The following is a 25,577-nucleotide window of genomic DNA, read 5'->3' on the forward strand; positions in this document are numbered from 1 at the left end:
TAATACTTAGCATCTCTTTGTTAGTCTCCTTTTGCATATTTGTACAACCCCCTTTTTTTTTTGGAAACAATGCCCCCTCAAGGCAAGATTGTATGTTCTTTTTTGAGTCAATACAACATCTCCACTCACAATTGTGAGCATGAAACAAAAATAAAGGATTTTTGACAAAACAACACTAAATTTTGACACAATTTTAAAATTAAAACTTATCACCAAAATCTCAAAATAACATTTTACATGCATAAAATTTGCCCATAAGTTTCACCTCATCATTGACATAGAGTATAAAGGTGACCCTTAAATTTTATTCCTAGATTCACCAAATAATTGCGGTAAGTTGGTGGAAAAACAAGACACTCTAGCATCTCAGAACACTTGATTGTCCAAATATATAACTAGTTCTAATTATTGACGAGGTTTGTTCCCCATCATCAAGGACACCAAATGGCTTGGGGATTTATAAGGAAGGGAGGAAGGAAGGGGGGGGGGGGGGGGGGGGGGGGGCACAAAGAGATTTACTACGAGGGTTGCTTACTAGAATTCCTAAGGAGATCAAAATAGGCCAAAAGCAATATTTGACCTCGAATCAAGTCAAGCCCTTGCTCTCATGCCTGGCTCAAACCTCTATAACATCTCCCATACGAGCCACATGCTCTATCCTTCACGCCAACGTGTCTTTGCTTTTTCATAAGGTGTTACACCAAATAAATCTAGATAGGCATGTTGTGTAGGTTTTTATCTTGGTCTGGTTTAGTCTCCGCACTACATTTCACTAGAAGCGGCGATGGAGGGGGGGGGGGGGGGGGGGGGGATTGAGACTTGTGCGCTTGTTGTGAAGTGTGGAATCATCCCTTTGATGATGGGCTTTGTCCCCTTTCAATGTTTCTTAGGTGCTAGTCACATGGTGCTTAGTTATGTCTTTTCCTGACACGTAACTGTGCTGGGATTGAGACTTGTGCGCTAGCTGTGAAATGTGAATCATCCCTTTGATGATGGTCTTTGTCCCCTTTTGATGCCTCTTAGGTGCTAGTGTCACATAAGAAGGGTGAGGCTTAGTTTGTGTTGATTTTGGCATTGCTGCAAAACTAAGCCGTTACACACTTTAAGTAAAAGTTGGAGAGTCGGTAGCAGTTTGCAAAGAACGGACAATGTGAACGCAACCTAAACCTTAAAGCGTGTCGCATTGCTTGACCCCAAGCATGTTGCTGGGGCCGAAGGTCTCCTCTCTCTCTCTCTCTCTCTCCCCCCTCTCTCTAGTTGGTTTTCCAGTTACCTTCTTGCTATCAGGTCCTCTTGTGCCTGCACGTCAGCATGCCCGCCTTGCTTGACTGTGGAGGGGCATCGTTGAGCATAGTTGTGCATATTCAGAATGGATAACTATGCCTTGTTCTGGATAACTGTTCCTCGTGTGACCATGCCCTTAGACTCTTAGTGTGGAGGGCCTAGCCGGCCAGTGGCCCTGCCTTGAGACTAAGTAACATCTATATTTAATGCGGAGCCTGGTAATGGGATCGACGGTCGAGGTTGGGGGCGGGATCTCGAGGCACACTAAACCTGCCTCAGGACTAAATAACACCTATATTTAATGCGAGGCCGAGTAATGGGATCGACGACGAAGAAGTTCACGCACGAAGATCGAAAAGCTCACAGCCGTAGATGTCTGCTCAAAAACAAAACCTGGACACGCACTAAACCTGGACTGCTTAAAAACTAAACTTGGACAGGCGCTAAACCTGGACAACGTGGCCAATGCACCCCGAACTCACAATATTACAGCATCAAAATGGTTTGGGATACATAATGAGCGCGCGGGTGAGGTGGTTAGCCCGCTTGACCCCCAAACCTGGACCCCGAGGTCGCGGGTTCAAATTCCGCCAATGCGCCTCGTTTTTCGTGCTAGCCTAGTTTAGCGCATCTCATTTTTTGTGCTAGCCAGGTTTAGTGTGCCTCGAGATCCCCCCCCAACCCCGACCGTCAATCCCATTACTTGGCTCCGCATTAAATATAGGTGTTACTTAGTCTCAAGGCTAAACATGGCCAACACGAAAAACGAGGTGCACTAAACTGGGCCAACGCGAAAAACGAGGCGCATTTGTGCGATTTGAACCCGTGACCTCGGGGGTCCACGTTTTGGGGGTCAAGCGGGCTAACCACCTCACCCGCGCGCTCATTGTGTATCCCAAACCGTTTTGACGCTGTAATATCGTGAGTTCGGGGTGCATTGGCCACGTCCAGGTTTAGCGCCTGTCCAGGTTTAGTTTTTAAGCAGTCCAGATTTAGTGCGTGTCCAGGTTTAGTTTTTGAGCAGACATCTACGGCTGCGAGCTTTTCGATCTTCGTGCGTGAACTTCCTCGTTGTCGATCCCATTACTTGGCCCCGCATTAAATATAGGTGTTATTTAGTCCTGAGGGTGGCCCCGGGCTGGTCATTACTATGTGCGTAGTGTAGAGCTTTGAATGCGGGAGCAAGCACATGGATTGTCGCCCACCCTCAGGACTATATGACACGGGCATGGGGGCATGGGATCTACGGTGAGAGCATCAAGCGCCGTAGATCGGGTACCCGAGATTACTTTTAGTCACCTTTGGTATAAGAGTAATCTCGGGCCCATACCATCACAATAAACACGCGGGTGCTCGTGGTTAGAGCATGAGAGTCGCAACGGTGAGATCAAGAGTTCGAGGGTCGGTCGAGAAGTAATCTCGGGTGCAAAGTAATCTTGGACACCCGAGATTACTTTTTGAAATCTCGAGTACCCGAGATTACTTTGCCGCGATCTACGGCTCTCCGTCATCCCACCCCTCAATGCCCGGGTTAGATAGTCCCCAGGCAGGCCCACCGCATTTCCTCGCCGTCACCCTCAACTTCTAAGTTCTCAAGTGCTTCGGAGACAGCATAGGACGCGGAAGGGGAGGAAGACATGGCGGGATTGCTGAAACGCTTCTACCTCGCTGTCTACAACTGGGTCGTCTTTGTGGGTTGGTAATCCATGCACATTCCAGGATGAGCTCGATTTTCTGCTCTTGCGTGCTGCATTTTCTGCTCTGCCAATTTTGGAAGGATCTGTGTGCACATTTTGAATTTGTCTTCGTTCCGTGTCGCTTGCTGTACAACTCTTTTTTTTTGGTTTCGTGTGTTCAATGCCGCAATTACAGAACATGCATGATCTGATTATTCTATGCGCTGCATTTGTCTAATCTTGTCTGATCTCAGAGCATTCATGTTGGGTACCATGTCCATCGTCTCAAACTCATGTTAAAGGGCACATACCTGTAAAGGTAAGGATTAGGCTAGATTGCTGTGCTAACCCACACGGAAATAGCCCCTTGTTTTATTTATCCCAGTTATAGGGAGCTTTTGTTCGCTGTATCTACCATCAAGAATGGTTGCGATATTTACCAACTTGATTACTCACACGGGAAAAAAATCTTGAGTAAGTGATGCTCACATATGGAATGGTCTAAAGACAAAGACACAAATAGAGATGAAACAAAGAGACAAGTTGAAAAGATGGGAGTACATTAGCATTTGGTCTTATTGTAGAAATTTTTTTGATGTACCACAATAAGCATAAACCTTTTGACCTTCCAATCGACACTTTAAGGTTAGGTTTTACGTCCTTCAATAAAACCATTAGATTTTAGTTTTTAAACTCTTGAAGGGCTATGCACGGTTTGATACTAGTCTAATTAATCGTTTAGATACTCAATTCATTGGTTTTATAGAGTACACTCTAATCATGAACGAACTTTATTAGTCAGCTCAAAGTGTCATCATACAGACTAGAGATCGAGGTGGGGCAAGCTCATGACATTCCCATGGAGGAAAGAGTGTGTAGAGTATGCAGAGAGAAAGTGGAGGGCGAGGAGTATTTTGTTTGTAGATGCAGAGCTTATGCGGATATAAGAGGCTGATATGAGCCCCTATTCAGAGGGCTGCCTACCTTTCGAGATATCATGCACTCTCGAGATTAGAGACAGTTGGAGCGCTACTTGCTAGAGATACAAAGGCACAGGGACACACTTCTGCAGCCACCTACTACAGAGACAACGGGGGGGGGGGGGAGATTGTCACAACTTATAGATTTCTTTCAGAGAGCTACACCCCTTCCGCTTCCAGACCCACCGAGCAGACCCATCGAGGGGAATGATCCTTTAGTAGGCTGAGGTGAGCCGGGCCCTACGACGCCTACGGGCTACCAGAGGCAAGGCCCCACAACTCCCCCGTAGACAGATCGAGGAGATCCGAATTGGAGCACATCGAGTTGCTGAGGAGAGACGACCCCAGGCGATGGCTCACCCAAAGGCGTTCATCAAGGCAACCCTTATTGTCACCAGGAGGTGTATTTGTCGTGTTGCCTTCCGTAAATAAGCACTATATATTTTTATTTATTTTATTTTTACTTGTTTTCCCCGGAACCCTTGAAAAGGTGTAAGTGGACATTGCATGGCCAGTGTGAAACGGCTGCGGCCGAATAGGTTTCTCACAGCGGGAGTCTGGGTCGGTCAGTCTGGGACTGGTCGGGCCAGTTAGCACTGAATTCTGATGAGTATGGAAGCCTGTGTGCGCCAAATGAAGTTTGGGCCACTCGGAAAGTCACTTATAACTTTATAAGTCGGTGGGAACTAGAGAATTAACTCAAAAGGGGCAAACTGGACACATAGCGGCTCCAGGCAGTTTTACCACTTCTAGCATGAAGAGGGGGGCGCCCAATTTGAGAGAGGAGGCTGATTTTTGAACACAAGTGAGCTACAGTGTGTGTGTGTGAGTAGTGGGTGCAGGTCTACAGCTTTAATGGAAAGCTTGCCTTCTCCTCTGTCTCATGTAGCGCGATGATTTGCTCTCGTGCATCTCTCTCTCCCCTTTGGCACATATGGTAATGCCCCACTAGATGGGCTACTCAGATGAACATGTACAGTTCTGGGGGTTTATGCGCGTTTGCCAAGGCAAGAGCCTTCTGAACAAGAACCGGATTAGCTAATTGCTAATCCCCCATAGGTACGCACAGTTCCATCGCGAAAGATTGCGAGTTTGGAGAGTTTTCTCGCGTGAAAACTCGTGCGATTCACAGGGGAACTGTCCCATTGCGTGCGAGAGCCCTTGGGACACGCGTAGGCGTGTTCGCTCCGCCAGAAACGATCCGAAACAGCAACTTACAGCCTGCTGTGTTTTTTTGCAGGTTTAGGGTTTCGCACCTAAACTGCAAGGGAACACTGGGGGAGCCTCGTGAGAGCCTTGGGATGCGTGTACAGGCTTTTGGGCACCCGGCAGTGAAAAACAGAGAATTACAGCCCGCTGAATTTCTGTGACAGCTCACCAGAAAGCTTCCAGATAGCGAGGGAATCCGTCCTAGACAGGTGCTTTTGACCTACAAGGGTTTTTGCGTCGTTATGTTGCCAAAATCAGGTCGAAAACCTGCGTTTTCAGCCCTCGCCAGGTTTGGACAGCTTTGTGAAAGCTTGTGCTAAGTGGTCGGATCGTCTACCTTAATTTGAATAAAGAAATACCGAAAGGGACGCCAGTCTTTGGGGCCTACAAGGTGTCGGTCTCGTGTGTGCCGTGACATTCTAGTCGTTGGACGCAACTGTGTTCTCTTCCCTTCTCAGTGCTGTGTGTAAAGTTAATAGGTAATTGGAATAGTACCGCCCTCTACGTTGTACAGGCCGGTTATATGGTTCCATCGACGGGATAGTCACTTTTTCTTCAAAAAGTGCAGCATGGATTGTTGTGGGTGAAAGCAACACAGAGCTTGTCGTTATGGCAGAGAAGAGAGACCAAGTACGTAAAGAGGGATCTTCCTCACATGGCACAGAGAAAATTCCTTCAACTCTTCAAGAAGAGGACAGGTTGTTTAGAACTCAACTGCGTTGCTGCATGGACATGTTTCAACAGTTGGCTAACAACCCAAGGATGCAGGAGTTCTTACAGGCTCCGACACAGGGTTTTCAACCTCCTACACAAGGCATGACTGAGCCGTTTGTAGGAAAAGGAGATTTCCAATGCGCAGAAGACTCATAATGCTCGAGGGAAAGCCCATGTGGTTGAGCAACTAGCGGTGTCCAATGATCCAAAGCAACTTGCTTTAGCTGGACAAGAACCGTTTGTGAATGGTCAAGGGAGTAATGAACACACTATGTGTCAGACCCTTCCATTACCTAATACTTATCCTGGTTATTTTGGAGGTGGTTCAGTGTTTCAAGCTATGGCTGGACCTTCCACAGATTATATGCCAGGGAATGTGTTCGGACAATGCAAACAGGCATGGGTAACCCTATGTACGCGAACATGGGTGTCCAACCAGGTTTTCAGGGTGCCGATGGCCAGTTTCGAGTGCCTGGAACACAATTTGGTATGGCTGGTTTTTCGCAGCCATACGTACCAAATGCAGATACCACAGGTAAAACAGTTGATGCGAGTGCTGGAATGAACAATCATGGAGCACCACTGTTACAGGCACCTGTTTATGATAAGGTGGCTCCTTTGAGTCAGCTTAAGGATTACAAGGAAGGTGGGCAGGGAGTGAAGTTTGAAACTTTCAGAGTAACTGAAGATCAATTTAAGGCTTTGACCTTCATACAACAGTTCGATGCAGCTTATGCTGGAGGAAACTTCACGGAATCTTCAAAGATACGCAAGGCTGGCACTTTCTTGAAAGGGAATGCGCTTCAATGGTGGACCGCATTGTTGAACGAGGGTCAAGCCCCAACAACGTGGGTCCAATTCAAACAGCTTTTTGCGCCTGCATGGTTGACAAACACTTTTGAAGTGGATGTGATGACAGAATGGCACGAGTTGAATGCTAAACAGTGTGCGAATCTGGAAGAGTACAATAAACAGTTTTGGCCGCGCTGTTGCCAGTCACCTCTTACAGGTTTGTGCCATTGTCAGAACAGATTGAGAAGTACTGTTGCGGATTGCCCAAGAAAATCTACTGCACAAAGACTACTGTCATGAATATGTTTCAGTTGATAGAGAATGCAAGAGTGGCCAGCAATCTGTCGAAGGGAGATTCCGATGGATTTAATAGCCACAAGAAAGGGTCCCAGGGCAAACAGTTTTCAGCCAAGGGCAATGTTGCAGCAAAGCCTTCTGAGCCTCCCACAAAGAAGCCCTCCACTGAAGAAGGTGATACGTCCAAGAAGCAGTCTAAGTCTTCTTCGGGACGAGGACAAGGACAAAAGAGGCATTTTTCTGGCAAACCTTTTGAAGAAAGGAAAGCTCTTAGGGAGGCCAAGAAATGCTACATTTGTGATCAGGAAGGACATTTTGCAAATGAATGCCCACAGAAGAAGTCACAGGATAAGGATGACAAGTCAGACCATAAAGGGAAGAAGCCAAAGCCAAGTGCAGGACTTGTTCCTTGGTTGGAGACCAGCCAAACACAGATGCCACGGAGTTGTGCAGAGCTTGGGGCAAAGTTAGAGACCAAACAGTACTGGTTTTCTTTGATCCAAGAGCCCGTGCAAATTTCATATCACCAGAATTGGCATCAAAGTTGGGCATTCGTGTAGAGGAGATGGGTATGACAGGGGAAGCAGGTTTGGCATGCCCAGGTCATTCAGAGCCTGTTACTCCCATTTTGGGAAAGCTTCGTCTGCACATTCAGAGCTATGTGGATGCGGAAGAATTTCATATTATGCCACTTGAGGGCTGTGATGTGTTACTGGGTATCCCATGGTGTTACAGGTTGCATGCTATGGTGGATACTTACAACAAAAAGATTACCCTTGTACATAGAGGAAAGACTCATGTCCTTGATGTAAAGCTTAAAGGCGAGTCTGTTCCAATTGTTTCTGCTTCTGCTATTTCATCTGTAATAAAGAATCATCTTTCTGCGTACTTGATCTTTGCAAAAGAAGTACCTCAAGTTGTATCTAATTTGTCTACCTTAGATAAAGACAGGTCAATTTTTTTGAGTGGTTTCAGTGATTGTTTTTCGGACTCTGTGCCAGGGGAGTTACCTCCTGAGAGACCTGAGGATCATACCATAGATCTTGTGCTAGGTTCTAGTCCACCGAATAGACCACCATACAGGGTTAGTGCAGCCCAGCAGAAAGAGATTATGAGTCAGGTCAACGAGCTTTTAGAGAAGGGGCTGATTCAGCCCAGTTCATCCCCTTTTTGTTCGCTTGTACTCTTAGTGTAGAAGAAGGATGGTTCATGGCGCATGTGCATTGACTATCGCGCCTTGAATAAGAATACTGTCAAGAACAGGTTCCCCATACCGAGGATAGATGACATTCTTGATCGGCTTGAGGGAGCGTCATTGTTTACAAGAATAGACCTAAAGAGTGGGTAAAATCAGATATGCATTAGGCCAGAAGATGTCCATAAGACTGCGTTCAGGACAACATTTGGTCTCTATGAGTTTCTTGTTATGCCATTTCGTCTCACAAATGCTCCGGCCACGTTTAATAGAATGATGGACATAATTTTTAGACCACATAGAAACTTCGTGGGTACCTTCTTTGACGACATGATTGTCTATTCGAAGTCTGAAGAGGAGCATAGGGATCACTTGATTGCAGTTTTCAATGAGTTACGGAAGAACAGACTACTCATTAATGCGAACAAGAGTGAATTCTTTTTGTAAGAAATTCACTTCCTTGGGCACATTGTTTCAAAGGATGGGGTACGCATGGATCCCGCTAAAGTGGAAGCAATTAGATCATGGCCAGACTTGAAGTTCGTACATGACATCCGAAGCTTTCTAGGCTTATGTTCCTACTACAGGAGGTTCATCCGAAATTTTGCCGAGATTGCTTCTCCACTCCATGCACTACAAGGAAAAGGAGTTACTTTCAATTGGACAGCCAAGGAAATTTTAGCATTCAAACACTTGAAAGAGAAGCTGACTTCAGATCCGGTAATCGTTTTGCCAGATCTTTCGAAACCTTTTGTGGTTCAGTGTGATGTGTGTGGCCATAGTCTTGGTGCAGTTCTAATGCAGAATGGCCGAGTAGTCGCATATGAGAGCAGAATTCTTTTGAAGACTGAAAGGAACTTGCAAGTCTATGAGAAACAATTGATGGCAGTAATTCATGCTCTCACTAGTTGGAAACACTATCTGCTAGGGGCTGATTTTGTTGTCCAAACGATCATCAAACCTTGCGATATTTTCTCACACAGACGAAGTTGTCTGAGAAGCACATGCGATGGGCAAACATCTTGTCAATGTTCCATTTTTAGATTGTGCATGTGCAAGGGAAAAAGAACGTGGTGGCTGATGCGTTGTCACGAAAGCCCCAAATTTCAGGAGTGTCAATTCCTTACCATTGTGAACTAGACGAAATGAAGACACAATATGTTGAAGATTCGGATTTTGCAAGGATCTATGACCAGTCTGTTGATGGGCAACATCATGAGCACTATATACTTAAGAATGACTTTCACATGATGCATGGATAGTTATGCGTTACCAAACAGTTACGGCCCAAGATTTTGATGGAAAGTCATGCTCCACCTTATGCTGGGCATCGTGGAATTGATGCGACAGTGAAAGGGGTTGAGGCATTCTTCTATTGGCCAGCTTTGCGTCAAGATGTTGACACATTTGTAAGATCATGCTTAGTATGCCAAAAAGTCAAATTTGACAGACAAAAGCAACCGGGATTGTTGCAGCCATTACCGATCCCAGATAGGCCATGGGAAAGCATAGCAATGGACTTTATCTTTGATCTTCCAAGGACGCAAACAGGCAATGATGGGATTTGGACTATCATTTGTAGGTTCAGTAAGCAGGCCCATTTCATTCCTGTGAGGAAGAAGATAAAGCCAGAACACATGGTCAAGATATTTATGAACAATATCTTTAAATATCACGGGATGCCTCAGTCAATTGTCAGTGACAGGGATCCACGTATGACGAGTCTTTTCTGGAAGGCATTGTTTGAGAACATGGGCACTACGCTAAAGTTCTCTTCTTCGTTTCATCCGCAAACTGATGGACAATCAGAAGAGGCAAATTCTACTGTTCTGGACCTGCTCAAATGCTATGTGTCAGAGCACAAGGCAACTTGGGAACACCATCTTCCATTGGTTGAATATGCTTACAATAACATTGTGCATACGTCAACAGGTAAGGCACCATTTGAGATAGTGGAAGGAGGGAAGAAAGTCCCGCCCATTTTGCAGACTAAGGACAAGATTTTTGAGGCAGACAAGTATGTGCAAGATTGGGATGAAACATACAGGAAGATAAAGATTGCTCTTGAGAAAACTCAGGCTAAGCAAAAGAAAGCTGCTGATCGCCACCGTCGTGAACTTGTATTTTCACTTGGTGATTGGGTGCTTTTGCGCTTTGAAAAGGCCAGGTTACGGAAAAGGAAAGGCAAGGAACGCTTGTTTCCTAAGCTCGGTATGCGATATTATGGTCCTTTTCAAATTTCAGAAAAGATTAGGGATGTAGCTTACAGGTTGAAGCTACCCGAAGGCTGGAAAATACATAATGCTTTTCATGTCAGCCTTCTAAGACCCTTTGTTGGTGATGTGCCAGAGAATATGCTTGATGAGGAACAACCCGAAGTGGAAGAATTGGATGAAATCCTTGTTCTTGAACAGATATTGGCACATAAAGAAAGAAAGGTTAGAGGAAAGGTTGCAAGACGCTATTTGGTGAAGTTCAAGAACTATCCATCGTTGGATGCCAAATGGAGGGAAGAGTCTGAATTGCTTGATTCACCTCAGCTATTGCAATTGTATCTTGAAGCCTTTCAGATGGAACCCACAGTGACTTGATCTAGCCTTTTCTGGAGCAAGGCAAGAGCATGGTTCATGATGCTCAAGAGAGTAGTTAAGCAATTGTATCTTCTCTTTCCATACAGAATTTAGCTAGGGAAGTTTGTGCTTCAGAGTACACTAGAAGACTTCTATGCTTGATATATGTGTCGTAGCCAGGTTGGTGGGATTGTTTAATCGTTCAACGCTACATTTTCGGAAGCATGTATATCTTGGATTCCCATCATAGAATATGTGTGATATCAACAGATACCGCATGTATTATTGGCATGCAAGCGAGGTCGCTTGCAGTATTTCAAGGGTGGGGTGTGTCACCAGGAGGTGTATTTTTCGTGTTGCCTTCCGTAAATAAGCACTATATATTTTTATTTATTTTATTTTTACTTGTTTTCCTCGGAACCCTTGAAAAGGTGCAAGTGGACATTGCATGGCCAGTGTGAAACGGCTGCGGCGGAATAGGTTTCTCACAGCGGGAGTCTGGGTCGGTCAGTCTGGGACTGGTCGGGCCAGTTAGCACTGAATTTTGATGAGTATGGAAGCCTGTGTGCGCCAAATGAAGTCTGGGCCACTCGGAAAGTCACTTATAACTTTAGAAGTCAGTGGGAACTAGAGAATTAACTCAAAAGGGGCAAACTGGACACATAGCGGCTCTAGGCAGTTTTACCACTTCCAGCATGAAGAGGGGGGCGCCCAATTTGAGAGGAGGCTGATTTTTGAACACAAGTGAGCTACAGTGTGTGAGTAGTGGGTGCAGGTCTACAGCTTTAATGGAAAGCTTGCCTTCTCCTTTGTCTCATGTAGCGCGATGATTGCTCTCCCCTTTGGCACATATGGTAATGCCCCACTAGATGGGCTACTCAGATGAACATGTACAGTTCTGGGGGTTTATGCGCGTTTGCCAAGGCAAGAGCCTTCTGAACAGGAACCGGATTAGCTAATTGCTAATCCCCCACAGGTACGCACAGTTCCATCGCGAAAGATTGCGAGTTTGGAGAGTTTTCTCGCGTGAAAACTCGTGCGATTCACAGGGGAACTGTCCCATTGCGTGCGGGAGCCCTTGGGACACGCGTAGGCGTGTTCGCTCCGCTAAAAACGATCCGAAACAGCAAATTACAGCCTGCTGTGTTTTTCTGCAGGTTTAGGGTTTCGCACCTAAACTGCAAGGGAACACCGGGGGAGCCTCGTGAGAGCCTTGGGATGCGTGTACAGGCTTTTGGGCACCCGGCAGTGAAAAACAGAGAATTACAGCCCGCTGAATTTCTGTGACAGCTCACCAGAAAGCTTCCAGATAGCGAGGGAATCCGTCCTAAACAGGTGCTTTTGACCTACAACGGTTTTTGCATCGTTATGTTGCCAAAATCAGGTCGAAAACCTGCGTTTTCAGCCCTCGCCAGGTTTGGACAGCTTTGTGAAAGCTTGTGCTAAGTGGTCGGATCGTCTACCGTAATTTGAATAAAGAAATACCGAAAGGGGGCCAATCTTTGGGGCCTACAGGGTGTCGGTCTCGTGTGCGAAGTGACATTCTAGTCGCTGGACGCAACTGTGTTCTCTTCCCTTCTCAGTGCTCTGTGTAAAGTTAACAGGTAATTGAAATAGTACCGCCCTCTACGTTGTACAGGCTGGTTATACTTACTCCCGACCCTCCCATGTACTACATGTTACAACCCCCCATTAGCACGGGATGGAGCTAGCTAGATTGATGTATTTGCATTGTTGTACTACCCTTAGCATATGGACATGCACATATCCCTAGTACTAGAGCTCCACCCATCCCCATACATCTCATCACCCACTAGACGTTCTTCTCTCTTTTTTTTTGTACAAGTCTGAACAATTTTGTCTTTTCCGATAGACAGAGGACATACACACATGTATACTTGATTTGTCTCATAGGCCGACTTCGGCCTCACATAGACGTTAAAAAGCTCTCTCTCTCTCTCTCTCTCTCTCTCTCTCTCAGACAGAGGAGTTCGAGCAGTCCCCTCAACATAGCAGCTAAGACCGGCCTGTCGGACGGTAGGCTTTGTCTTTCACCCGAAATTCTTTACTTTAGACACACACAGAGAGAACGTGCAAAGGAAACCTCCAACGGGAATTAACACTTAAGCGCACACACGGCTCGAAAGCTAGAATACTCCGAGTAGATGTTGACAACCTGTAGGCCCCAAAATTAGCGTCCCTTTCGGTATTTCTTTATACTTTGAGAGGGTAAATTACAAAGTAGAGTCCTGGGAATTTTTTACCCGTATCCCGTTAGATACCACCTGTTTTGGCCAAATTTCGGTAGCATAACAGCCCCAAAACTTGCGCGAAACCTATTCTCTTGCTAGAACTCACTTCCACTGGCATAAACCCTTTGGTTTCTGCCCAAAAACAATAAATTCAGCTCGCTGTATTTACTGGTTTTTGCCCTGTTTTCAGCCCTAAACAGTCCTCGAACTGTCCTTTGTCAGTGGGGCACTGTTCCCCATGGTTTTGGTGTCCGTATGGCTGAAAAACAGTCAAAATACAGCGCATAACCAGCGCTGAAAACGCACCTGTACGGTGAGGTTATGACCCTCACCGGTGTCTGCTTTGGAGTAGCAATTAGCTACCCTTGTTCCTGCTCAAGGAGACTCTTGCCTCAGTTCAAAAGTATGAAACCACAGAGCTGTACATCAGTCAAATGAAGAGCCCTCTTGTGGAGCATCACATAACTGCACGTAGGGGAGAGAGCGCAGTGTGTAGTGTGCAGGTCATCACTCCTAGCACCACACTATACATAGAGAGGAAAGCAAGCACTCCATAGCTGTTAATCTGTGACAGGTTCTCAATGAAGCATCCCTCGAGCATAAATTGAGCGTCCCCTCTTATGCGCTTGACCTGTAATGCATCTGTGAACAAATAGATGCAAAAGGGGAAGATTTCCATGGCTGCGAAAACCTGCGTATCGCTGAAAACGCAGCAAAACAGCCCTGTAAACACGTATCTGATGCCTTCCAATGCTGAAAATGAGCTTTGTGGTCCTAGGTAAAGTCATGGAAAGCTAAAAAATGGAGAGAAATGGCGGAAAATCAGAGTTATCAACCTCCAAAACTGCTCCAAAAATACAATTACGAGTTCTGTTCTCCCAGACTTGGTAAATTGGCCAAAAAGTGCCACTTGGCACTCATACATGCAATTTCTCCGCATTGGGCTTCCCGCTTAAAAATCTCTTAACTAGTGCATCAGTTGACTTTGCAGCAGAGTAATAAAATGTTTCCCTCGTCATTCTGAAGCTAATGACGCGAACAGATTTCATGGCCCACCCATTGGTCATCTGACCATCAATGCCCACTGGGACCGCATCCAAAAATGCAATGAAGCCGAGCTATCGGGTACTTTTCTTTGGTGATCCCACCTTGACATTGTAGCTTTATTGAGTTCACTTCCCAGTATCCACCAACTTGCTAAGTGCGATGGGGGGACCTATATGACCTTGAACTGAGCCTAGACATCCTTTTACTTTATGAGTTTCAGTGCCGACCAACTTCCCATCTGCGGGTGAAACTACCGTTCACATTGGCCATACCATGTCCGACCAATTGCAACTTCAAAAGGAGGGTCTGTAACAGACTTGGACACTCCAAGTCAAGAATCAATCGCGACAGCACCAAATTACCACTTCAAAACAATTCACAGATCACAATAGATTTGCACTGGCTCGACGGATTTCCGTGCCTAGAGATATTGGCCCCAAAGACTGGCGCCCCTTTCGGTATTTCTTTTTGGCCTGCCCAAAGGGCAAAGGTTATAGAGATCACTTCTCTTTTTGCTGACTAAAATAGGAATAAAATTGAGTTGTATTTTCAAGTGTTTTTTGATAGATTTAAAATGTTGATTGGTTGAAATAAGATAGTGGGCACTCATTGAAATGAAGAGTGTGTAAATGTAATGATGGACATGTCTTGAGTTTTGAAAAATGAAATGAACGCTCATATATCAAAGAAAAGATTTTGTGTTGCCCAATGCCTTAGAAAGCATGTAACGTTGGCAGCCTTATATGTTAAATGATAAAGCTTAGAGGCTCCACAAATCCCAAGAGTCACTTTTTCATTTTGAAATTTGAGAAGTTCTTTTACCCATCTTTTCATTTTGAGAATTTCATTCACGGTTGAAACTTGAGGTAATAACTAAAGTTGTCATTTTTGTTGGTTAAAACTTTATGGAAGGAATTTATCCTTTAGAGCTTTAATCTCTAAAGATTTTTTTTTGAGATTTTAAACCTAATCCAATGAGGAACTAAATTTTCTTTTTATTAGAAGGTAAAAATTTGAATTAAAGAAAGTGAAAATGTTACATGGATCCACCAGGTAGGGGGAGGGTCACCCCGAGACGTTAGAGTTTTAGGACTTACTAACTTAGAACTTTAAAGCTTTTAAAGTGGTATTTACAACTTAGCGATTTACAGTTTTAATTTGTAAAAGGCGCTCTAGAGCTTAAAAATGTAAAATTTTTAAAGTGGGGTGTAGAGCATAGGGATCTAAAGCTTAGGGTGTAGAGCTTAAGGGTGCTTTTTTAATTCAATTCACTATGCCTATGTTTTTTTTTAAAGCTTTGTGATGTAGAGATTTTAAAGTGGGATCTAGCCTCAGATCAAGACCTAAAATTGACGCTTTTTTCTTGTCAAGGGTTAGGTAATAACTAAAGTTGTCATTTTTGTTGGTTAAAACTTTATGGAAGGAATTTATCCTTTAGAGCTTTAATCTTTAAAGATTTTTATTTTTTGAGATTTTAAAGCCAATCCAATGAGGAACTAGAGTTTTTTTTTATTAGAAGGTAAAAATTTGAATTAAAGAAAGTGAAAATGTTACATGGATCCACAGGTAGGGGGAAGGTCACCTCGAGACGTTAGAGTTTTAGGGCTTACTAACTTAGAACTTTAAAGCTTTTAAAGTGGGATTTACAACTTAGGGATCTATAGTTTTAATTTGTAAAAGGCGCTCCAGAGCTTAAAAATGTAGAATTTTAAAAGTGGGGTGTAGAGCATAGGGATCTAAAGCTTAGAGTGTAGAGCTTAAGGGTGCTTTTTTAATTCAATTCACTATGCTTATGTTTTTTTTTAAAGCTTAGAGATGTAGAGATTTTAAAGTGGGATCTAGCCTTAGATCAAGGCCTAAAATTGACGTTTTTTTTTTGTCAAAGGTTAGGTAATAACTAAAGTTGTCATTTTTGTTGGTTAAAACTTTATGGAAGGAATTTATCCTTTAGAGCTTTAATCTTTAAAGATTATTTTTTTTGAGATTTTAAAGCTAATCCAATGAGGAACTAAAATTTTTTTTAATTAAAAGGTAAAAATTTGAATTAAAGAAGTGAAAATGTTACATGGATCCACAGGTAGGGGGAGGGTCACCCCGAGACGTTAGAGTTTTAGGGCTTACTAACTTAGAACTTTAAAGCTTTTAAAGTGGGATTTACAATTTAGGGATCTACAGTTTTAATTTGTAAAAGGCGTTCTAGAGCTTAAAAATGTAGAATTTTTAAAGTGGGGTGTAGAGCATAGGGATCTAAAGCTTAGGGTGTAAAGCTTAAGGGTGCTTTTTTAATTCAATTCACTATGCTTATGTTTTTTTTAAAAAGCTTAGAGTCGTAGAGATTTTAAAGTGGCATCTAGCCTTAGATCAAGGCCTAAAATTGACGCTTTTTTTTGTCAAGGGCTATTTTGCCTATCAAATCATGTGCTTTAAAAAAAACTCATGTCATTTGACATGCTAAAATCTCAAAATTGCCTATCATTTTTTGTGTTTATATCTTTAAGTTAACGATATATATGGAAAATTATATAAATTGATTGCATTACACAAAGCATATGAAAGGGTACTTGAAAAATTGCATCTCAAGAAGAAAATTTTATCTGGCCTGGCATGATTCCATACATTATGTTTGTGTTTATCCTATCAAAACACCACTTTGATACTCTTCAATCCTTCATCGCGGTCAACATTTATGATGTTATGTGTAAATCACTTTCTCTATGGATCAATATGATTACCATCCTAGTAGTTTTTTGTTTCACTTTCATGTTCTTTATTAGTTTCCTTAATTTGGCAGGCCTTGTGATTTTATCACTTGTTGAATTAATCAGTTCAAAGTACAAAGAGCGGTTAGGGTTTCACTCTCACACTCTGCGTCCAGATGCTCTAAGAAGTGAGACCCTCACTACTTATTCAAAGGTTACAAGGGATGCCCAAAAGCAGAGCCCCAAAAGTTTGAAAGCAAAAGCAGATTCTCTCTCTCTCTCTCTCTCTCTCTCAATGAGAGCCAGTAAAAAGCAAGTTCTCTTTTTCTCTGAGATTTGCGTCGCTTTTCTTTTTTTAATTTTAAATTTCACTTCCGCGATTTTTGAAAATTAGGGTTTTTGGCAGACATTAGGGTTTGCAGGTTTTTTTAGGGTTTCTGACATAAATTAGGGTTTTTGTTGTTCGCCATGTCATCACTTTGTGACATACCCCCCTCTTGAAAGCATTGTAATCGACCGCGATTACGCCTGCAAAACTGACAAAGGCCATAAACCATCTTAGCAGACACTGACTGTTAGTATCTACGTACTAGGGACACACATCTAGCACATGTACCAAATCGACAGTCACATCACATGACATCACAGGACATCACCAGACATCACAGGACATCACATGACATTCAACATTCATTTGGATCTTAGACTATGATTTATCGGCAATGTAGCTAGCAATCACATCTAGGTCCAATCAGCACCTCCTCGATGTCCGATTGACTAACCCCTATTGCAACCATGTCTATTAGAGATCGAGTAGACCAAAATGCTGCAGTCATTTCGTCCAGCAATTCCTGCACTCACAAGAAGTCAAGAACAAATCAGCATCATAATCAGGAATCCCATTTCATAAAGTCATCCAGCAGAATATTGTCAGCTCTCAGTATCCCTAAAGCTCAAAGAGACATCAGTGACTTTAGTATCAAAATCAAGGCGTCTGTTGACAAAGGAGCGGAGTAACTCCCCTCTTGTGCATCCCACTGCACCAGATCTTCGGCCAAGCTGAATTTCTGGGTTCCGTTTGGAGTAGACTATGCTAAACCAAAGCATCGAGGTAAAGTTTCACAATCCGAGGAGTATCTGCTAGGTCCTCCTCCTCCATCCACTTCGCATCAAATGCAGGAAAGTTCTTGAACTTAACCAAGAACCGCCTTCGGACTTTACCTTTCTTCGTATCGTTATGTGCCAAAATCTGTTCAGGAACAAGGATCTCCTCGTTTTCTTCCACCTCGGGTTGCTCATCAGGCTCCTCACTGTCAGGCACATCACCCTTAACAGGTTTCAAGACACTCACATGCAATGCGTTGTGAATCCTCCAAGTATCTGGCAGTTTTAATCGGAAGGAGACATCATTTATCTTGTCAGTGATCTGGAAAGGTCCGTAGTATCGCATACTAAGCTTTGGAAAAAGCCTCTCCTTTCCCTTTTTCTTGCGTAGGTGTGCCTTCTCAAAACGTAAGAGCACCCAATCATCCTCCTTCAATTTCAAGTCGCGACGATGGCGATCCGTTGCCTTTTTCTGTCATTCTTGAGACTCCTGCAAAGTCTCGCGAACCTTGGCAAAAGCCGTATCCAAATCTCGCGAATATTCATCCGCTTCAAATATCTAATCTTTCGTGCTCAGGAAGGATGGAACCTTCGCAGCACTTTCAACAATCTCACATGGCGTCTTCCCCGTCGAAGAGTGTATCGTGTTATTGTAGGCAAATTCCACCAAAGGTAAGTTCTTTTCCCATTGAGTCTTCTAATCCGAGATACAAGACTTCAATAAATCTAAAATCACTGAATTGGCAATCTCAAATTGCCCGTCAGTTTGCAAGTGGAACGATGACGAGAACTGCAACTGCGTGCCAATGTTCTCCCAAATTGCCTTCCAAAACAAACTCATAAATCTGGGGTCTCTGTCGAAGACAATCGTCTCAGACGTGCCATGTAATCGGAAAATCATCGTGATCATTCTGTGTTCTCGGGAGATCAAAAATGAAATCCATTTCAATACTTTTCCAGGGGCAGGTGGTTATGGGTGAAGGCTGTAACAATCCCTGTGCCTTATGCCTGTCAAACTTGACCTTCTGGCATACTCTTCCACATCCTTTTTGAGTCTCGGCCAAAAGAAGTATCTCTCTACCCCCTTCCTCGGTGGTAGCAATGCCGCGGTGACCCGTAAAAGGTGGACAGTGGCATTCGGTCATAACCTTTTCCCTCAACGGCTGTGTAACGCACAACATAGTCTTTTTCATCAAGTAGCCTTCGCGAAGGGAGTATCCAGCTATTGACTCCCCATCCCGTATCCGTGTGAAAATATCTGCAAAATTTGTATCTGTGGCATACTAATCGACCATATCCTCGAAGCTCCTATGATGTATCGCGGAAATAGTGAGAACCAACGGCTTCCGAGACAAAGCATCTGCCACCACATTCTTCTGTCCCTGCACATGGACAATCTGGAAGTGAAACTGTGACAAGATGTTTGCCCACCGCATCTGCTTTTCCGAAAGTTGCTTCCGTGACAAGAAGTAGCGCAAACTCTGATGGTCTGTAAACTCTTACTCATATATTTGTGCTATACGGTGAAGTACTAGGCTGGACAAGACCCTTTTCCAAGAGGTCTTTCACTGGGTTCATAATCTTTTTATTTTGTACTCGGCTTGCACGGTAAGGTGGCCGATTTGGTGGCGTGCTTCCAGGTATCAGATCAATGGTTTGATCTTCAGGCCCTCTGAAAAGCAATTGGCATGAGTGTGGAGAAAAATCTTGGCGTTCTTTTGATCAGGTCAAAACATATTCAACCTTTATCCATCGTTCAGTTCTCTCCCAAAAGAATGAGTAAGAAACTGAAGTTCATCAAGTACAATCTCTAAGCCCTTCATTTATCAAAGTCGCTTTCTCGGCCCGATAGTCAACCACGCGTAGTTCTGGTGGTACCAAGGGATTCCGAGTAGAACGTCACTCGCGTGCCCTGAACACCCCTGTCATTGCAAACGAAGTTTTCCAATGCTCGGTGTAATGGCAACATCCCATCCGGGTGCCAGTCGAACTACCTCCGCCTGTGGCGTCAGTCTGTCGGGCGTAATTCCAAATCGAGCCGCCAATTCCAAGTGAAAAGAAGTTGGCCTTGGCTCCTTCAAAAGAGCTTCCTGATCCTTCACTTTACCCCAAAAAGCGGCAAAGTTTGTACTTTCATTCATTTGATTCAGTGCAAGTCCCACGCCATGTGGTACCAGTTCTGCTTTTCTATCTGCCTTTTCTGCCACGTTCCTCAGCTGCTCTCGAACTCTCAGGCCTATCGTCGTCTTTATCATTCTGTTCTTTCTGTGCCTTTATAGGGCACTTCGCGAAGATATGTCCGTGTTCCCCGCATCCAAAGCACTTCCCCTCTTTGATGAAGCGAGCTCTCTCCTCAGGAGTAAGCTTGGGTCGTGCATCCTTTTTCTCTGGGTTGCTCTTTTTCTTTCTACTTTCATTCCCAGAAGTCTCTTCGGCTCGTTGTGTCATGGCCTCATCTGTGGGGTAGGTCAGACTGCGAGAGTGAATGGCAAAGCCCCGCTTCGCATGACTCATCAACTCTTGAATAGAAGCTGACTTCTGTTCCAAGCAGTGATCTCGGATCTCTGTAGGTAGACCCAAGGTAAACCACTCAATTTGTTCTCTGAACGAGATCTTCTTGAATGAAGAGGCGGGTAGAAAAGAGCTCCAGAATCTTTCACAATAAGCATTGATTGTATCTTTCTTGGTCATTTAAAGATTGTTCCAAGCAGCTCGTACAATCGTTCATATTCTTGCGTCAACCAAGAAGAAATAAAAAGCTTCTTAAATTTCAGCCATTTAACTGGCGCAGTCTTGCTTAATAGAAGAGTGGACCACCAAGTATGAGCATTCCCCTTAAAGTAAGAGGTAGCTCTCCGAATCTTGGAGTGCTCTGAATAGCGTCCTCCCGCGAAAGCAATGTCAAACTACTATATAAAAGACAAAGCCTTCGAAGCATCTGAGTATCTTGAGAAAGTATCAAACTTGATCGAGTGGCCACCTTCCTAAACTCTCTGACTTTCTTGCTTTTATCTTCGAGAAAGTCATACTGGTTGGCTTTGTAAAAATTCTTCTTGTTCGCATAAAAGTTTTCGTCATGGGAATCTGAGATGTCTGTAGACGAGTCCTCAGTAGAACTGTCAGTCTCTTGGCGAGATTTAGCCTTCTTTGCCTTTCTCTTGCCCTTTCCGAAGCGTTGCTTCTTGCTTCGCTTTTTACCTTTTCTGTCTTCTTCGCTCGAATCCGAGGCGCTAGAAGAACTGTCAAAAGAAGAAGAAGAACTGGGTAAGCCTTCAAACTTGATACGCTTCTTTTGTTTCTTTGCCTTGTCGAATGTCGACCGACGACCCAAATATCCCGGGAAGTCAATGCCTTTCTTCTGCTTTTTGCCGTGCTTTTTGTCTTTCTTTTGCACGTCGAAAAGTTGAGCAATCCGTGCATCAACCACGTTCTCCAGTTCCTTCTTCGTATATTTCTTGGAGGCAGAAGGTTTCTTGAGAGCGGGTTTCGGGAGTGGTGTTGTGGTTCTCTGCCACTCCGTCTGTACCTCTTCCAAGGAGGTCTGGTTTATATATTTTGCCATCTTCGGGTCCTTGGCAAAATTGAGCATCATCTTTGTTGCATCGCCAATCAATTGACGACGCTCCATCTCTTGCTGCTCCGCCTGAGTGGGCCTAGGCGGGCCATACTCCGTGCCGGAATCTTCGTTGTGATCCCTACCCGCATCTCCAGATGTAGAGGGAGTCGACTGATCATTGCCTGAAGCCATAGGTGCCGCGGAAAAAACATTGGGGATCGGATTTCCCGTAGAAGAGAAATCGGCCGTGCTCTGATACCACTGTAATAGACTTGGACACTCCAAGTCAAGAATCAATTGCGACAGCACTAAATAACCACTTCAAAACAATTCACAGATCACAATAGATTTGCACTGGCCCGACGGTGTTCCGTGCCTAGAGATATTGGCCCCAAAGATTGGCGCCCCTTTCGGTATTTCTTTTTGTATTAATCAGTTCAAAGTACAAAGAGCGGTTAGGGTTTCACTCTCACACTCTGCATCCAGATGGTTTGAGAAGTGAGACCCTCACCACTTATTTAAAGGTTACAAGGGATGCCCAAAAGCAAAGCCCCAAAAGCTTGAAAACAAAAGCAGATTCTCTCTCTCTCTCTCTCTCTCTCTCTCTCTCTCTCTCTCTCTCTCTCTCTCTCTCTCAATGAGAGCCAGTAAAAAGCAAGTTCTCTTTTTCTCTCTCTTTCTCCCAAATCATAGCAAAAAGCTGAGATTTGCGCCGCGATTTTCGGAAATTAGGGTTTTTGGCAGAAATAAGGGTTTGCAGGTTTTTTTAGGGTTTTTGCTGTCCGCCACGTCATCACTTTGTGACAGGGTCTCAAAAATTAAACAAAAATTGTTGGAAAGAAACCAACAACTAAGGTTAGTAGTTGCCACGTCCTCGTGACAACAGCACTAGAGGCATCCTGCTTGATTGGGCAATAGAGTTGGGGCGGTCCCGTCACCCACGGATGAGGGGGCCCTCTCGATATCAACGTAGATTGCGACAAAGGATCCATACCATAGTGGTGCGACATAGGAGCCGTCCCGATAGAGTGCTTACCTTGGAGGACATTGAACCTCTACAGCCTTTTGGATACTGATGTCTCTATTGTCAGAGAGCTCCATTGTATCAGCCCCCCCCCCCCCCCCCCCCCCCCCCCCCCCTCCCCCTTTTGTATCAACTTTCACCCCACCCTTGCCCACGAATTTCTTTTGAGTTCTTTGTACTTTTTGTACCCAGATATGGTATTAGATTCACCACATGTAACCTTTTGGTCTCATAGGTCATTTTGGCCTTTTGAAGACGTTAATATTACATTTCATTTTCATTTCCTTTGTGTGTGTGTGTGTGTGTGAATCACAACACCTATAAAGTGCATAAAACACAACCTAGATCAACATAATGTCAAATCGAGGACACAGATGACACGATAGGCGCACGGAAGCAATCTCTTTAGCTTGTCAGGCTGAGATCATTCCACGCATACAACACTCTGGAAGGCTAACTAAACCACAATCTAGAATCTCACTGCTCTCAACTACACCACTCAACCCACATACACACAAACGGAAGGAAACTCACTAAACCATACCGGAATCATACGAAACTTAAGGAATACCATCCCCTCACTAGGATACACCTATCTCAAAGCCTCTACACTCAAAACCCTCACTCTATACCCATCTGCGAAAAACGCGTATGAAGACAGAGCCAAAATTACTGAAGTTTATGAGTACCTATGGGTAGCTTATGTCGCCACGATTTTGATGTCTACTTGCACACAGAAAACAAACATCGTTTGATATACTTATGGCCGTAACTAGCTTGTAGATACGTTAGCGCGTGTGCTCTGTTCCGCGAGGATTGCTTGGCGTTGATGCGTAGCTCTCACCAAGCCTATCACGATGTTGCAGTCGGATCTCCAATGTGATGATCAAACGGGGAGTAGCGTTAGGATGAAGCTCACGCTCTCTTTCTTTCTGCCTCACACACAGTCGACGGCAGCTTTAAGGCTACCATAGGTTAAACCTAAAATAGAGTTCAAGGGGTAAAATGGCTTTGTATGTACAATCAAGAAATGCCATTGCACCTCGGCTTCTGCAACTAGACCAACTACTTATTACAAGTGATGTTTATAAACATAATCCGTAGCATTTCATAACTCTCAAAAAATAAGGCTTTGTTGAGTTATGTCGTGCTGTTGACCCACGAGTCAACACTCCCCCCCTCCGAGTTCATGTCGTCCCCGACATGACCTGGTTGTCAATGTCGGTGCGGCCTTTGTTGTCGTTTTTGCTTCCTTGTGCTCCACTGCTTTTACTTTTGTCAACCCACAGCAAGAACTATGATCCATGAAAATCATAATTGATGACGAACTTTATGTCCTTCGCATCCATGCCTCGAGCTGAAATATCTGTTGCTGTCATGATAGGGCTATTGCCAGATCGAAAATCTGAAAGAACCCGATCTTCTTCAGTTTGAATCTTATCACCATGGATAGATAAAGTTCCATCCATCACTTGCTCCAACAAATCTGTCAATTTGAGTATTTCTCATTCTCAGAAACAACTTCTATAATTTGTAGAATTGAATGATTTGACTTTCAGATCTTGTGAGCCAATGATTTTGTGGAATTTGTCTTGCTAAACCTTCAACTTCTTTAGGCCAAGTTGCACTCCAATACAAAGTTTGTCTGTCAAGCCGAATCTGGGAGATAATTTTTGACTTGAGGTTCACAACCCATGTCCAGCATTTGATCCGCGTCATCAAGGACAAGATATGTAACCTTGCAAAGGTTGGTTTGTTTGTGGCTGCTCTTCTCTTTGTTGGTGACTCCTTTGTTCTTGCATGTGCCACTGTTAGCTTTTGTGTGCTTTCTAAATCATTATACTGCTTCTACTTGACACATGACTTAATTAAAGTGTGACAAACCCCAATTAATTCCCCAAGTTAGTAACTTGCTTCGGAAGGGCCTTATCTGACATCATTCGCGATAGATGACCATCTATGAGCTATCATTGTCCATGTTTCCCCCAAAACTCATACATATGATGTACAGGGTATGTAGATGGCTATCATGGGTTCAGATTTGAAAAAAATGCATCTTTGGCTAGCTAGGAGTTAGACCTATATAAAATAAAAAATAAAAAAATAAAAAAAACCCTTAGTCTGTATTCTCTATTTGTAGCCTCATGACAAAGTTTGGCTTGATTTTGACTTGTATTTTGCTTTTCAAGCTAACTTTTTGGAATTCAGTCCCGGAAATGACTGATGGGCATCGCTGGCACCTTCTGGCTACCAAACACATGTAGAACCAATGATGATAACCAGAATTTGGCTTGATCCCTGGTTGCTCCTACAGGCATCTATCACAATAGACAACTGAATTGTCATTTTTGTCCCTTTTGTCCTTGTCAGTATTGTTAGTCCCTTTTGTTTGTTAGGCTTCATTAAGTCACATACAAGATAGAAGATTTACCTTATAAAGATCTACTCCCTATATACGGCCTTGTAGTCTCATGAAGTGTCTGATAGGCAACTTAACACTTGATGGGTACTTTCGTTTAGTCGCATCACCAACTTCCTTTGTCCTTGTAGTCCATCCCGGAGTTTTATGACCATTCTCGGTCATGTTTGGCCTCATGTTGTTGTCGAAGGTTGATCAACGTTCTTTTCTTACCTATGGCATTACGCATTGTGCATATGGCTTTTGAGACATACTTCGTGAAGTGTCGTCATTTTCTTGGACCTTCTTCGCTTAGTACAACTCGGTATCTCTCCAGTCTGTTAGTCATTTGGATTATAGATTTTTTTTCCTGTTTTTCTCTTTTTCTTTAAAAAAAATCTCAAAAAAATAACTAAATAAAACCAAAAGTGAACTCAACAAAAAGCAAAATCATTCGAATAGAATTCTAAACACTATGCACACTATACACATGTCCTTAAGAGCTCATATATGGTTTTTGTCCCCGTACTTCTCCTGTAACGCTGTTATGAGGGCACATACTCTGAATTTTGTCAAAAAATTATCACAATCAAACGCAAAAATTCAATGCAATCCACAAACATTGCCCTCTAGTATTCATAATATTAGGTCCTCATTTAGAATGCCTCTCCCCTCCTATTTGGAGTCCTCCTTGACGACAGGGTATCGCAAGGGTTGTGTTGTGCTTGGGCAATAAAAAAATGTGCCTATGCAGGCTTTAATGTAGCTCTAATATGCATA

At 43.8% G+C, this 25,577-nt stretch overlaps 1 protein-coding gene across 3 annotated transcripts in view; it reads left to right on the forward strand.

Annotated features, from left to right (window-relative positions):
• Positions 1-2,774: 2,774 nt before the first annotated feature.
• The window catches only part of LOC147419499 (very-long-chain (3R)-3-hydroxyacyl-CoA dehydratase PASTICCINO 2A-like), an 85,072-nt gene continuing 62,269 nt past the window's right edge, over positions 2,775-25,577 (forward strand). The window contains exon 1 of one of the 3 annotated variants that reach the window (XM_086506066.1): positions 2,775-2,983. In XM_086506066.1, the coding sequence (XP_086362192.1) occupies positions 2,922-2,983 (62 nt within the window). In that variant the 5' untranslated portion in view covers positions 2,775-2,921. The remainder of the gene's footprint in view (positions 2,984-25,577) is intronic. The other 2 variants (XM_086506067.1, XM_086506068.1) reach the window with 2 other exon arrangements.

Source organism: Adiantum capillus-veneris, chromosome 29 (assembly GCF_014529385.1).
Source record: "Adiantum capillus-veneris isolate H3 chromosome 29, ASM1452938v2, whole genome shotgun sequence".
NCBI lineage: Eukaryota > Viridiplantae > Streptophyta > Polypodiopsida > Polypodiales > Pteridaceae > Adiantum > Adiantum capillus-veneris.